At 44.5% G+C, this 15,109-nt stretch overlaps 1 protein-coding gene across 1 annotated transcript; it reads left to right on the top strand.

Annotated features, from left to right (window-relative positions):
* The first annotated feature begins 5,397 nt into the window (after window positions 1-5,397).
* Window positions 5,398-12,930, top strand: LOC123348969 (MRG domain binding protein). The gene is made up of 5 exons (XM_044986677.1): window positions 5,398-5,606; window positions 6,942-7,063; window positions 7,599-7,680; window positions 10,148-10,222; window positions 11,482-12,930. The coding sequence occupies exons 1-5, from the start codon at window positions 5,444-5,446 to the stop codon at window positions 11,670-11,672; spliced, it is 633 nt and encodes a 210-aa protein (XP_044842612.1). The 5' UTR covers window positions 5,398-5,443; the 3' UTR covers window positions 11,673-12,930.
* The last annotated feature ends 2,179 nt before the right edge of the window (window positions 12,931-15,109 follow it).

The raw sequence follows: 15,109 nt of genomic DNA, 5'->3' as shown, positions 1-15,109 counted from the left end.
CAGGCCAACACTTAAAATGTAGGTCAGCGTAGTTACTGTGCTCAGGGGGTGTAACAAATCCACAACCCTGAATGCCGTAGCTATGCTGATCTAACCCCCAGAGTAGACACAGCTATGTCAACCAAAGAATGCTTCTGTCAATCTAGCTACCACATTTTGGGGAGATGATGTTCCTCCACTGATGGAAAAAACCCTCTTGTTGCTATAGGCTGGTCTATGTTTAAAATTTAGGTTGACGTAGCTACATTGCTGAGGGGGTGTGAAAATACACACCCTGAGCACCATAGCTACACTGACCTAACTTCCAGTGTAGAGGCAACAAGGGCAATGGAAGAATACTTCCGTCCATTTAGCTACCATCGCTCGGGGTGGTTGTTTGCCTACACTGACAGAAAACCCCCTTCTTGTCACTGTAGGCTGCAGGTACACTACAGGGTTATGCCCAGAGGTGAAAGTAAACCGGTCCAGTCCGGTACGGCATACCGTCAAGAGACAGTATGCCGTGCTGGACTGCACCGGCTTCCACGGTGGGGACTGAAAGGGCTCACAGAGCCCTTTAAATCCTGGCCGCAGCTGAGATTTAAAGGGCTTACAGCTCCTCGCGGCTGCGGGCACATATTCAGCTGGGAGGCCCTGGTTGATTTAAAGGCCCTGGGTCTCCCAGACACAGCTGGTGCCCCAGGGCCTTTAAATCTTGAGAGGCCACGCCTCTTCCAGATGAGGCCACGCCTCTTCCAGATGAGGCCACGCCCCCCTCAGGACTCCTGCAGTACCGGTAAATCCTGTAAATTACTTTCACCCCTGGTTATGCCAGCATAGCTCTGGAGCCGTAGCTATCCCAATATTGTCCCCGTAGCGTAGATATGGCCCAAGTGGCATGCTTTAGTTCAAAAGGATGCATGTGACGTGCCTTTAATAGCCATTCACGCAACACACAAAAATTCTTCGGTATTCAAAAACGAAGCTCTTATTTTGTTAAAAGTATGAGCACATGGTGTTCTAAACCTGTGCCAGAAATAGTCGTAGCCATATTGCTCACCCCAGAAAGCTGATGCTTCTAAAGGAGGATGCCAAGCGCTAGGCATATTTCTGAGTTGTTCAAACCGAGAACTCTTATGAAATGTCCAACTGCACTGTACTGTTTCTCCTGAGGAATCTAACCTACTTCTGCAAAATGCTGAGTACCCTCAGCTCCCACTAAAGTCAACTGGAATTTTGATTTTGATTTGATCAGGAGAAAGACTAGGCTCTAAAAAAGGAGGGGGAAAGTGAGAACAAAATTATGGTTGTCCTACATTGCCAATGTCTATTTAAAAATATTAGTAAGATTCAAGACTATCAATAGGGGAAAAAAGGTCCACAATTAAAAATTTTAAATCTGGTCATAATCGATAAAGTGGCTATGCACAATGTTGTTATGGCCTCATAAATGTTTCTTGGAAGCTTTGAAATAGCCCAGAAAGTGTAAATACAAATACAAAGAAATAGACTTATCTTCAATGGAAATAGAAGTAAATACTTGAATACACAAACCCTTTCTCCCAAATTACATTTTTTTTTAAATTGCATGCTATTGTACTTTGAGGTAGCCACACATTTTTTCAAGTACACACAGCTTTGTGTTTCAAATGTCATTAGAACTTAATGACATAAAAATTGCTATCTAGACTGACACAATGATTCCTGCTTCATAATAGTCTTTAAACAGAAGAACAATTTGACACATTTAGAAAGCTGAATAGTATCTTAACAGAGCTGAAGATTTTAAAAAATAACAAACCAACAACTCCTGGAAAACTTTGAAAAACATTCAATTGCAGAACAATTCTGTTACTCTATAATTTATTTGCCTTTATTTCTTCCTTCTTTTTTTTTACTTCTTGGAACATATGTATGAAAACAGGAATTTGTTGCTCGGGAACTTATTTGCTCCTGCTGTTTAGTCATCGCAGGAATTCATAATCCTCTTTTCATAGTCCCACTAGATGATTTGGCAGCAGCAAAGATCAAATCGACAGATTAAAACAGATCTGGAGCCAAATTAGTTTAAGGATCAAGATCAGGGGTGGAGTTTGGATTGGGACAAGGGTACTAAGTTGTGTTCAAGTATACCAAAGTCTTGTGAACTGTTGATGTTGATTTTAGATAAAAATAGAGAAAATCTTGTGAAATCACAGCTCTCCAGTGGTGGATGCATTATAATAACTATATTGATACAGAGATGGTGATGGGCAGATTAGATCTCAGGAGATTTCCATCATCTTAAACAGTGAAAATCTCATGGGGAAAAATTGTTCTTGCAAGATTTCTACCATTCTGGGTTGAGAGCTCACAGAAATAGGTGTTCTTGTGGGATTTCAACAGCATCTACAGCTGGGAAAATAGTCCCTTTCCATTTTGAAATGAGGAACTGGATCCAGGGATTCAAATCCAAAAACCCCTTCTACCCAATATTCAAAAGAGTTTAGATTTGAGGTTCTGGTTTTGACCCACCTCTAAATGTTTTATCTAGCCCTTTAACCTATTTTAGATATGTAGAGAGCATCAGTCACCATTGTAACAAGGGAGGGGTGGCCAATCTGTGGCTCTGGAGCCACATGCGGCTCTTCCGAAATCAATATGCAGCTCCTTGTATAGGCACCGACTCCAGGGCTGGAGCTATAGGCACCAATTTTCCAATGTGCCGTGGGGGTGCTCACTGCTCAGCCCCTGGCTCTGCCACAGGCCCTGCCCCCACTCCATCCCTTCCCGCCCCCTCCCCTGAGCCTGCTATGCCCTTGCTCCTCCCCCTCCCCCCCAGAGCCTCCTGCAGGCCACGAAACAGCTGATCAGGAGGTGCGGGGAGAGAGGCGGAGGTGCTGATCAGCCAGGCTGCCGGTGGGCAGGAGGCACTGGGAGCAGGGGTGGAGGGGAGCTGATGGGGGGCTGCTGACATATTACTGTGGCTCTTTGGCAATGTACATTGGTAAATTCTGGCTCCTTCTCTGGATCAGGTTGGTCACCCTTGACAATTAGACACCATGAACACTCATGGAAACAGAAACTTTCCATTGTGGAATACTTTTGATGATAAACTCGTATGTTTTTCCTTTATAGTTTTTATTAGGAGGGTAATTTACTAGGGCCTCTGTACTTGTAAATATCTGCTCCTGCTGTTTATTATTCACATGAAATAGTAATCTTGTGTTTGTGACCACAGTTCTTTGCTGTGGAAATTATTTTAATGTCAAAGAGAGGATTAAGATTTCAAGAGAGAAATAAGCAGCAGGAATACCGGATCACCTTAGCAACAGCGAGGCTGTTTCATGCCTGTATACCTAATAATAAAAAGGAGAAAAGACAACACAGAAGGGATGATATATTTTCACATTTTTCTGAATGGAATGTTTTGAGTAACAACTGTCTCACGAGGCAATAGTGACCTCCCCTTTCAGAATTCTCAGCAGCTAAGCAGTTCCTTAATTTTAAGCATATTTCAAAATGTATCAGCTGCAGGTGTGACACTTCAATTCTAGCTGAACATTATCTAGTGCTAACAGACCATACCCGTCCCTAGTGGAACTTTGGATTTCACTAGTATCTTACATCAAAAGATGTCTTAGTGCTTTAGAAATATTAACTTGCACAATATGGGGAGCTGTGTGATCTAGTTAAAACAGCATTGACCTGTGACTCTGGAGACCTGGCCTCTATTCCCACCTCTGCCACTAACCTGCATTGTGACCTTGGACCAGTCCCTTCACTTATCTGCTTCACCTGCATCCTTCCTCTGTCTTGTCTATCTGAAATGTAAGCTCTTTGGTGAAGGGGACTGTCTCTTACTATGGGCAGGTCTTCACTACCCACCAGATTGGTGGGTAGTGATCGATCTTTCAGGGGTCGATTTATCACGTCTAATGTAGACGCGATAAAATCGATCCCCGATCATGCTCCCCGTCAACTCCGGAACTCCAGCTCGTGAGAGGCGGAAGTGGAGTCGACGGGGGAGCGGCAGCGGTCGACTCGCCACTGTCCTCATGGCTAGGTAAGTTGACCTAAGATACGCCAACTTCAGCTACGCTATTCGCATAGCTGAAGTTGCGTATCTTAAGTCGAATCCCCCCGCTAGTGTAGACATGGGCTATGTAAGTGCACAGCACCTGACACCAGTACTTTCAACTGAGGCCTCTCAGTTCTACTGGAATACAAATAATGCTAATATTGTACCCCTTATAGAAACATCTGATAAAAATGAATAGGGATGAACATTGTAGGCTTCTTTAGAAATGTAAGCTTCTACAGAACCTACTCTAAAAAATTGTGGAATTTAATAGAGAATGAGAACCCATCTACAGACGTCTTAATACCAGCCTATTGAAGAGAGAGAATTTTGTATAGTAAAATCTTTAGGATGGTTCAAAAAACCTATAGGAAAATTATTTTCTATTAAATTCATTAGGACTTCCCATAAGTGTGCTCATAGTTAAACTATTAATTATCCCCATCTTACAGATTTGCAAAGAGACAGCCAGATTGATGCCTGGTCTGTGCTTAAAATTAGATGGATCTACCTACAGTGCTCAGGGCTGTGAAAAATTTTGCTTCCTGAGCACCTAGTTAGGTTGACCTAACTCCCACTGCAGATGCAGCTAGGTCGAGGAAGAATTCAGAGCGTAGCCATGCCACTGAATTGTAGACAGGGCGAAAGACCAAGATTCTCAGCTGTGTCCACTGGTCTGAGCTTGGTTTTGGTGCCCAAGTTGACACAGCCTGGGACTGAGTTTCAGAAGTCCCAAGTAACCTCAGGTCCAGCTGCAGTCGAGGGCTGCTGGCGCTGCAGTTCTAGTCAGCGTTTCCAAATGAACACAGCCAAGATGTGTCAGAGGGCACCCAGCTCCCCAGGCCAGAGCCAACGCCTTTGCTCAAGAGACAGGCCTGAACCAGACCCCACAGGTCTGATGTGCACCAGAGAGAGACGTCCCCCCAACCCTGATCCCTCCAGTGCCTCAGGAATCCAAGCGCTTGCGCCCCAAGACCAATGGGGGCTGGCTCTAAGAGGGCAGCCAAACAGGTCCCCTGGCCCTCTCCTGAGGGATCTAAGCTGCCTGACTGGGACTCAGGCCCCGTTCTAGACCCCAGGTGTGGAGGGCCCAGAGTAGCCACCAAGGGAAGCAGCGCTGAGCCCCCGCTGCAGGGATCGGGTCGGCCGCCAGGGGGCGCCAGGACTGAGGGGCAGGGAGCAGCCGCTGAGCCCCCCCCGCTGCAGGGATCGGGGCGGCCACCAGGGGGCGCCAGGACTGAGGGGCAGGGAGCAGCCGCTGAGCCCCCCCACCCCCGCTGCAGGGATCGGGGCGGCCGCCAGGGGCAGCGCAGAGGCCGGGCCGAGGCAGCGGGCGGCCGCCAGAGGGCGCTGCGGCGCCGTGCAGGCCGGACCGCGGCGGCGCTTCCGGGGCCGCGCGGGGCGATGGGCGAGGCGGAGGGCGGCTCGGCCGGCGGCGCGGAGAAGCCCCCCGTGCCCGCGGGAGGGGCGGCTCCCGAGCCCGGCGCGCCGGCCGAGGAGGCGGTGGTGTGGAGCCCCGAGGTGGAGGTCTGCCTCTTCCACGCCATGCTGGGCCACAAGCCCGTCGGTGAGAGCAGGCCGCGGCCAGACCCCGGCCTCGAGTAGCGGCGCCGGCCGGGGGGCGGGGGGAGAACCGGGGCTGGCGGAGGCTCAGGGCGCTGGGAGGCGCGGCGCTGCGGTGCCGCCCCTAGTGGCCTCCCGCGGGCAGCGCCGGGGGAGGATGGTGCTGCCCCGGCTCGGCTCGGCTCCCCGGGCTGCCCGCCCGTAGTCTCAGCGCCCGGCTCCCAGCCCTCCCCCAGGGCGCTTTCCCCTGCCACCGCCCCTCCTTTGGGGGCCTGTAAGTGGGCGGGGGGACATGGGGGCCTCTGCTCTGGCTGGCCGCCTGGGGCGCTGCACCCACATCCAGCCACGGGCGCGGGGGGGGATCTGGCCTTACAGGAGCAGAGGGCGAGTACCAACCTTGTCTTTGCATAGGCAGGGCCTGAAACAAGCCCTGCCCCCAGCGGGATTTTTACTTGCAAAAATAGAGGTAAGGCAGGAATAATGAATACAGGGAAAACCTAGCAAGGCAGGGGACTGCTGCTGGGCTTTCCTTTCCCTCCCTGCCCTTGACTAGGAGGGAGTGCAAGAAAGTGTGGGGGAAAGGGGTCAGGAAAGCTTATGCTCAAATAAATGTGTTAGTTTCTAAGGTGCCACAAGTACTCCTGTTCTCTCTCCCCTTCAGTTGTTCCTTGTCAAGGGCAGTGAGGCATCACCTCTGCAGCCTTGGGGATGAGGGGTTGTTAGGTGCAAGTGAAAAATCCAGAAAAATGTTTGTTTACTTACTGCTTATCAACCTGGATTTTAACAAGTAGACCTGCACAGATCTGTTACAGTTACTTATTCTGTGACATGATACACGTACCTCTTAGTGCAGGGGTTCTCAAACTGGGGGTTGGGACCCCTCAGGGGGTCACAAGGTTATTATATGGGGGGTTGCGAGCTGTTAACCTTCACCTAAAATCCTGCTTTGCCTCCAGCATTTATAGTGGTGTTACATATATTAAAAAGTGTTTTTAATTTATAAGGGGGGTTGCACTCAGAGGCTTGCTATGTGAAAGGGATCACCAGTACAAAAGTTTGAGAGCTGCTGTCTTAGTGAATGGTTTCAGAGTAGCAGCTGTGTTAGTCTGTATCCGCAAAAAGAACAGGAGCACTTCTTGCATTTTAGAGACTAACAAATTTATCTGAACATAAGCTTTCGTGGACTACAGCACTACATGCATCCGATGAAATGGGCTGTAGCCCACGAAAGCTTATGCTCAAATAAATTTGCTAGTCTCTAAGATGCCACAAGTGCTCCTGTTCTGTTTGTCTTAGTGAATGTCGCTGATAGCGCTAACTTTTTCCTGCCTTTCTTCAGGTGTGAATCGCCACTTTCACATGATTTGTATCCGAGATAAATTCAGTCAGAATATTGGACGTCAGATTTCCTCCAGAGTGATTTGGGATCATTTGAGCACCATGTACGACATGCAAGCACTAGTGAGTATAGAAGGTTGGCATTGGGGAATCCTGATTTCCAATAGATTTCAGCAGCTTTGATATGTCATACTCGTTGGGCCCGATTCTTCCATTAATGTAAATTAGGTGACTCCTATGAGGTCAGTGGAGTTTCACCTGTGTAAAACTAGTACAGGAGAGAGGAAAATCAAGTCCATTATTTCTTCCATCTTATGCTCTTGCTCTGATGTAAAATTACTAGTTCTGTAGGCCCTGACCCAGTAAATACATAGGCACATGCTTAACTTTATACATTCAAGTAGTCTTACTGACATGTATAAAGTTAAGAACTCACAAGCATTTGCAAGATCAGGGCTGAGAAATGCATTGTCTCCCTCACATCCTGTATCTTGTCCTCTGATAACCCTTACGGAACTCCTGACCTCAGACTCAGATACCCTATTATGAGTTGTTTGATCTTTTCCTGTGCATGAAATTACTTGGGTGTTTGTTTAGAAAATCTGAGCTGATAGTTCTAACAAAATCATACAAAATAAATTTTTCTTTTCTTTTTAAGCATGAATCTGAGATTCTGCCCTTCCCTAATTCAGAGAAAAACTTCATCCTGCCTGAGGAAATTATCCAAGAAGTGAAAGAAGGTGAGATCTGATACTAGGTTTTACGTTGGGATGCTCTAATCCAGTGTAGGTATGATTAGCCAACTTGAACTCCAGAAGAAGGAAAGAAGTAATGATGTTCCAGCCTGATGCCAGTGTTTCACATCATCGGATTGTGTGGGTATGGAAAACAGTAGAAAGTTTAACATAGATGGGATCTTTGATACAAAGACATTTTATTTACACTATTTAGATCCAAACTCTCCCTTTGAATGAGTACACAGGTCTTCCACTTACTGCAGGGGAGGGGTGGCTGCTGTGTGCAGCAAGGTCGTCAAAATTTGGCCCTTTGGACTCATATGCAGGTGATTAAAGGTTTATTTGTTTTGGAGGCAAGGTGAAGTTGCACACTTTAGTAAGACTACCATTGGTAGTAAGCACTGTGTCTGACTGTGTTTGCCAGGATAGATCCTTTGTGTTTAAAATGATGGCCATGGAGTTTTGTTTTATTTCTAGAAAGAACTATATTAAAATATATAGTCTATTTGGTCAATGAAAATTCCAGTTGTGTGTATGTGGTAAAATATTACCGATTAAGATTCATTAGGCAATTGTTACAATAATGCTACTTTGTTAAAACAGTTGTACTTCAAGAACTGTAGTTACATTGGATAGCTGCAGTTCTCTGGCAGGTAAAACACTTGCCTTTTGATGGGGTGTTTCACAAATCACCTGTGGTGTGTGGGAATTTGCAATAATGAAGTTGATGGTTAATTTCTTAAATTTATTGTGTTTGTTTTATTTCCAAGACCACCATAGATAAAATCCTTTCTCCTTCTGAAGGGATACATTCTTCATACACTTCTTGCAGTAGTTGCCTCACAAATTGCTTGAAAGCAAACTGAGAATCTTATCTTAAATTAATGCATTTATAGCTTTAAAGCAATGCAGTTGTATTTATATTCAACTCTAAAATCTGTTCATAGAATCATAGAACTGGAAGGGACCTCGAGAGGTCATCTAGTCCAGTTCCCTGCACTCAAGGCAGGACTAAGTATTATCTAGACCATCCCTGACAGGTGTTTGTCCAACCTGCTCTTTAAAATCCCCAATGATGGAGATTCCACAACTTCCCTAGGCAATTTATTCCAGAGCTTAACCACTCTGACAGTTAGGAAAAACTAATGTCGAACCTAAACTGCCCTTGCTGCAATTTAAGCCCATTGCTTCTTTTCCTATCCTCAGAGGTTAAGAACAACAATTTTTCTCCCTCTTCCTTGTAACAACCTTTTATGTACTTGAAAACTGTTGTTATGCTCCCTCTCAGTCTTCTCTTCTCCAGACTAAACAAACCCAATTTTTTCAATCTTCCCTCATAGGTCATGTTTTCTAGACCATTAATCATTTTTGTTGCTCTTCTCTGGACTTTCTCCAGTTCGTCCACATCTTTCCTGAAATGTGGCACCCAGAATTGGACACAATACTCCAGTTGAGGCCTAATCAGCACAGAGTAGAGCGGAAGAATTACTACTCGTGTCTTGCTTACAACACTCCTGCTAATACATCCCAGAATGATGTTCACTTTTTTTGCAATAGCATTACACTGTTGACTCTCATTTAGCTTGTGATCCACTATGAACCCCAGATCCCTTTCCGCAGTACTCCTTACTAAGCAGTCATTTCCCATTTTGTATGTGTGCAACTGATTGTTCCTTCTTAAGTGGAGTACTTTGCATTTGTCCTTACTGCATTTCATCCTATTTACTTCAGACCATTTCTCCAGTTTGTCCGGATCATTTTGAATTTTAATCCTATCCTTCATTTAATGTTTCTCCATGATTCTTTGACTGCCTAATTTCAAAACTCCTTTATTCTTAGAGCTCCTCTCTGTGTAATCTGATCTAGCAGAAATCTCCACCAATACGTAGCCCACTGACCAAAAAAAAAAAATCTGTTAAAAAAAAAAAATCAAACTTGGAAGATCCAGATTGTCATCAGGTACCCAGTGCTGTTATCCAAGATAGGAACTTGGAAGTTTAGACGTCTACCTCTGAAAAAGGACAGTTGTTCTTACGAAATTTTAAACTACACTGGAACGCCTCTCAACTACTAGCTGCAATAAGTATTCCACTCAATATTTATAAAAGGCAGCATCAGTCCAAGCCATTGCAGCATATTTTGCCCAGTTACTATTATAAAAATTGATTTGAATCTGTGTTTTGGTGACATCTGCCCTAATTGTTTCCATGACTCTACCTTATATTTGATGTCAGCAGTGATTGTGGCTCAATTGTTCTTTCCATCCATCTGTTTTTTGGCAATGAGTAATCTGTTTACTTAACTTGAGTCAGTGTTGACTGTTACAGTAACCAGTTTTGAACACCGTGTACAGTAACCAGTTTTGAACACGGTGCACTTACAGTTGATCCTGAGGTGCTGAACACAGGAAAAGATAAATTATACTTCTATCAAACAACAATCATCATCTGCTTAATAACTCTTTTTACAGGAAAAGTAATGATTGAAGAAGAGGTGAAAGAAGAAATAAAAGAAGAGTTGGAACCTCATGCAGGCCCAGAAGAAGGTACATCTGTAATTTTTATACTTCATAGCCAAACTTATCTAGAAGGCAACAGCAGTTCTGAATGGATTTCATCAAGTGGTATAGACCCAAAATTTGACTTACCTTAAACTTAAAATTGGCATGATATGGTACAGAATCTTTAAAGAACAAAAGAGCATCAGTCCATTGCCAAGAACTAAAATACTTAAAAAATGCAGAAACTACTGTCTTTCTGGAGATCAACAAATTTGTATCCCCTTTGCTGGTTCTGCAGTTATACTGAACAGTGCCAAAGTCCTCAAACAGTTGATTTGAGCTCTGGGAGCAGATGGGAGAGGATAAAGGGCCATAGCTGATTCCTATTAAAGCCAGAGGTAAAACTCCCATGGCAGTAAGCCAGCCTCAAGGTGACAAAGGTGTAGATCACACTAGCAAGGTCCACATTCAAAAGAAATGGTCGCAATCTTCTGGCTAGGTGCAGATGGGAAATATAGTCCTTGTGTCTTCTGCTATATGATCCTGTAGCAACAGCTGTGGATATAATAGTATCCCTAGTTTGTGAAACTGAAACAGATGGCAGGCACCACATCATCAATGGGAGGAATCCTTGCAGCACCAGATTAGTTGGTTCACCTATTTTGGCATCCTGCTTGCAGCAGTTGCCAGTATCTGATGTTTCAGAGGAATTACCTTTTGCTCCCACCTCAGTTGGGCAGTGCTGTACAGTGCTGAAGCAGGGGAACTCCATTCTTACCTCTGAAGCTTCCTCCCTGACATATGAGATGTGATTTCTCTCATCACTTTACATTGGACCTTGTATTACTGCAATCAGTGAGGATTTTGCTGTTCATTATAATAAGAGCAAGATCAAGCCCATTGTTAGTGGTCGTAAAATTATCCAGTTATATCATAAAATACTTGTTTAATTTTAAAATACAGCTACAATATTTACCTCAATGACAACAAGTTTCATAGGCTGAACATGTGCCCTGTAAAGTAGAAGTTCCTTAGAATAAACAAAAATTACTGCAATATAATCTAGGTTAGTGGATTATACTACTATTTTTAATTGATTTATCAAAGTATGTGCAGCATTTTAAGGACAAATAAATGACAGTAAGGTGTCTATTTTAAATAACTTTTTTCTCTGTAAAATGCAGAGAATACTTGCATACTTACAAGGATGTTGGGAGGCTTAATCAGTTTGAAAATTGCTATATAGTATAAAAAAATTGTTCATTTGAGCCTGATTTGGAGTCATTGCTTTAATCCCTTTTCAGTTTATGCACCTTCAGGAAACTTGGGAAAAGCAGCTGAAAAACCAAGCAGCAAAGAGAAAGAAAGGAGCTCATCAGATTCTGGGTCCAAAGAAGGAGCTGATAAAAGGAAACGTAACAGAGTCACTGAAAAGGTCTTAAATGCAAACAGCAATCCCTCCAGTCCAAGTGCTGCAAAACGGCGCAGAACATAGAGAATACAGTGAAAGACAGGTGCTTTTAACTATAGAACCAGGGAAGGGAACAGTAGAATGGACTAGGAGAGAAAGGAAGTTGTTATAAAGATTTGTTAGGTGGAGAAAAAATTATTTGACCCAGATATTAAAAGCTTCGGCACATTGTCATTATGTGTGGACATGGGTTTGTGTGTCTTCTCTCATAACGGGTTGCTTGCTGGTCAGTATTGCATAGCTAATCGATGGCTACGTTCTCAGGATACTGCAGGAAAGTTGGCAGCTTTACAAGCATGTGTGTACTTAACAAGTCAAGTGGTAGCATTTTAAAATATTAGTAATGCGTGCGCACACACACACACACATACTGTGTTAACACAGTTTGTGAAATAAGCTCTTGGCGGAACAAGGAGCCTCAGTTCTTAAAAAGCTTACGTCAATTATTTAAAGTTTGGATCCCTTTCCGGACTTATTTTTATTGCTTTCTTTGGTGACTATTATGGCCCCTTGGTGGGTTACTGTTCTTAGGACATTTTACTAGTAACATGTTATAGCAAGAACCTCTTTTTCTATTAAATGTCTGGCTTTGTTGGTCCAGTAAAACTAAAAGCTATTTGTTAAATACAGATCTAAGGTGAAGCATTCTTTGTTACTGTTCTGTTTGACTGAGGGGAAAAGTAAACCCTCTGTCTCATGGAGACTTAGTGTGGTATAATTTATTTTTCAGCCTTTTATTTCATACTGTAAATAAAGGAAGATGTTAAATGTTTCTAGACAGAAGTCCTCATAAGTGGCTTAAACTAACATGTCCAGTAGTGCCACATGGTATGAAAGGGATCCACTGCGCTATGCAAGAACCTGGAGATACTGCCTCATCCAGTTGTACTGTAATAGTGTATATAACAGTTGGTTTTGTATTTCAGCATTTGTCAATTTTTTTAAAAAAGCTATTTTTACAAAGGGCTGTTAATGGAAATAATATTGTAAAACCGTAATCTTGTGCTGTTATTGTACTTTCCTGGAGTAGTTTTAGTTCACTCTTACTGGTATTTTGAAACTTATTTTCAGTCTTATATGCTAGAATATTGAGAATTGGTAGCAGTTACTATTTTTTGAATTGCCAGAAAATGATCAATTCTCCCATTTTATCCCTTCCCTCTTCCTGACATACTGATTTTAACAAGTGCATGTTAAACTGCTGAATGAAGCAGTCTGAAATGTTATTGGGTAGTATCTTCACAGTATTAACTTTACTGTTAAATAAAAAAATAGCCCAACACTTTTGGTGTGCAGCATTGTCATCTACTTGAAGAAGTATGAATCTAATAGTTTGACTCATTGTGTTTTATTAGTTGATTATTGTGAAAACTAGCTTAAAAAAAAACAGGCTTAGGACCATTTTTTAAAAGATACTTAAGTGCCTAGTAGGAGTTTAAGAAGTGTCTCAGTGTTGGAAATTGTGGATCCTCCTTCCTTTCCCCTGTTTTAAACAATGGAGAAATGGATGTGGCTTGTTTTGGTTAAACAGTGGCACCAATAACTGGTATGTGGTCCTGTACAAAGCCTCTTTGCCTTTGCAATTGGCTCATCCACGGATCTTAGTAGAGCTCTGTCAATCTGTGTTCATTTTTTGTTTACTTCTGCTAAACAGGCAGCGGAGACAGCACATCCCATGCTTTGCTAGCCTTTGCCCATCATTTGTGTTTAAGTGACTACATGGTAGATATAAAATCCAGAGCACATGCCTTATTCATGAGGCTATTTTAACCTCTTAGTTTCTAGACCTCTACTCCCAAGTTTCTGCCATCCTTTCTCAGATTCCTATGCCCAGCCCAGGCAGCTGGACTGAAAAAACAAATCCTGCTGCTGGGCTTGCCCCAGGTCAATAGAGTTTCCTGCTAGAGAGTTTGCTAGAGGCCTGTCTTCTTCTGCTGACCTTCACTACACCGCACGCTGGCCTCCACAGACAAGAGGGCAGCAAGAAGAGTCTCAGCTCATCCTGAAGAGAGAGGTGAGGGATCTGGCAAAGGAAATGGAAGGGCACTCCCATGGTAGGGAGAGACAATAGAGATGAGGGGCGTGGGGGGGAATATAGTTAAGGATGATGCCTGAGAAGCCTACGGGTTGCCCCCAGTCAAACCAGATGAGGTATAGCAGGCAGCTAGGTTTCCCCATGAAAAAAGCTGCAGGAAACTGGGCCCTATTTAAGGGAAGGGGGGGATGTGGCAGAGGGATCGGAGCATGTATTCATAGATCAAGTAACCATCCAGACTTTGAGGAACATGACAGAGTCCATGAAGTCAAACTTCAACTATGCATAGACTGTGATGGCACAAAGAAGCAGGGCTTTCCCCTCCACTAGGCAGCAGCACAGCCCAAAGAAGTCAATATTACTTTTTAGGGGAGTGTGTGTTGTCAAGACAATCAGGGGATGCACTGAAGCGCAAAAACCCGATGGAAGATGATGGTGGCAAAACCATGCAATCTTGTGGAGAATCCCTTTGGGGTGTTGTGTGCATTAACCACAAGACTATCCTTCCAAAAAAAGGTATTTTTGCTATGTTGATTGCAGGCTTTGCCAGCTCTTATGTTTTTGCAAAGCTGTGTGACTGTGACAGAACATCACCATGTGATGCAACATTTCACTGTAATCCCTGAGTGGGTGGAGGTGTAGGGTTTGCTGGATTTCCTGGTTTTTGCTTTTTTGATCTGGTAGAATGTATATTTAAGAGTAACCTGGAAACTACCCATTTTGAAGTTAATTCAAAATGGAAACCAGCCTTAAAAAATCCCAAAATGTTCTGCAAGATGCCCTCTTCCCCCCACCTTCATGAAGCTCTGGTTTCTTTGCAATGTTGTCCCTTGATATTTTTTTCCCCCTTCAAACGAGGATGACTAAGTTGATCGAATTTACCTCCTTACCCCAGTCCTGCAAAGCGGTACTCACGTGCTTACACTTATGCACTATTAAAGTCGAACAAACATTTGTAGGATTGGATTTTACAGCTTCCTATTGCCCGCTGGCAGCGGGGCCGCTCCTGGATGCCTGCTCTCTACCACGGCCTCTGCAAATCAAAAGAAAAACAACAGAGCAGTAGCCTACGCTAGGCACCTGTGGCGGGTCCCCGAGCTGTCAGGCTGCCCTGCTTGCGGGAAGGGTGTCTGCAGCCTGCGCGTGCCTGAGTCACTGACGTTTAACCACCAGCCTCGCCACGAGCCGGTTTGGCCAGCGCCCCTTGCTTCCGGTTGGGCCCCATCCCGCAGCACCGCGCCAGCGCCTGGGTCGCGGCTGGAAAAGCCGCCGCCGCAGCACGCGCCCGGCGAGGGATGGAACGCGGAGACACCGCCAACGTTCCGGCGGCGCGGCTCGGCCAATGGCGGGGCCGCGCTGCAGACACGGGAGGCGGGGCCAGCTGGGCCGCACGCCTCCCGGAATTCCAGGAGGCCACTCACGTGGC

This window comes from Mauremys mutica, chromosome 13 (assembly GCF_020497125.1).
Source record: "Mauremys mutica isolate MM-2020 ecotype Southern chromosome 13, ASM2049712v1, whole genome shotgun sequence".
Classification (NCBI taxonomy): Eukaryota; Metazoa; Chordata; order Testudines; family Geoemydidae; genus Mauremys; species Mauremys mutica.
This window is presented reverse-complemented; position numbering and strand designations above follow the sequence as displayed.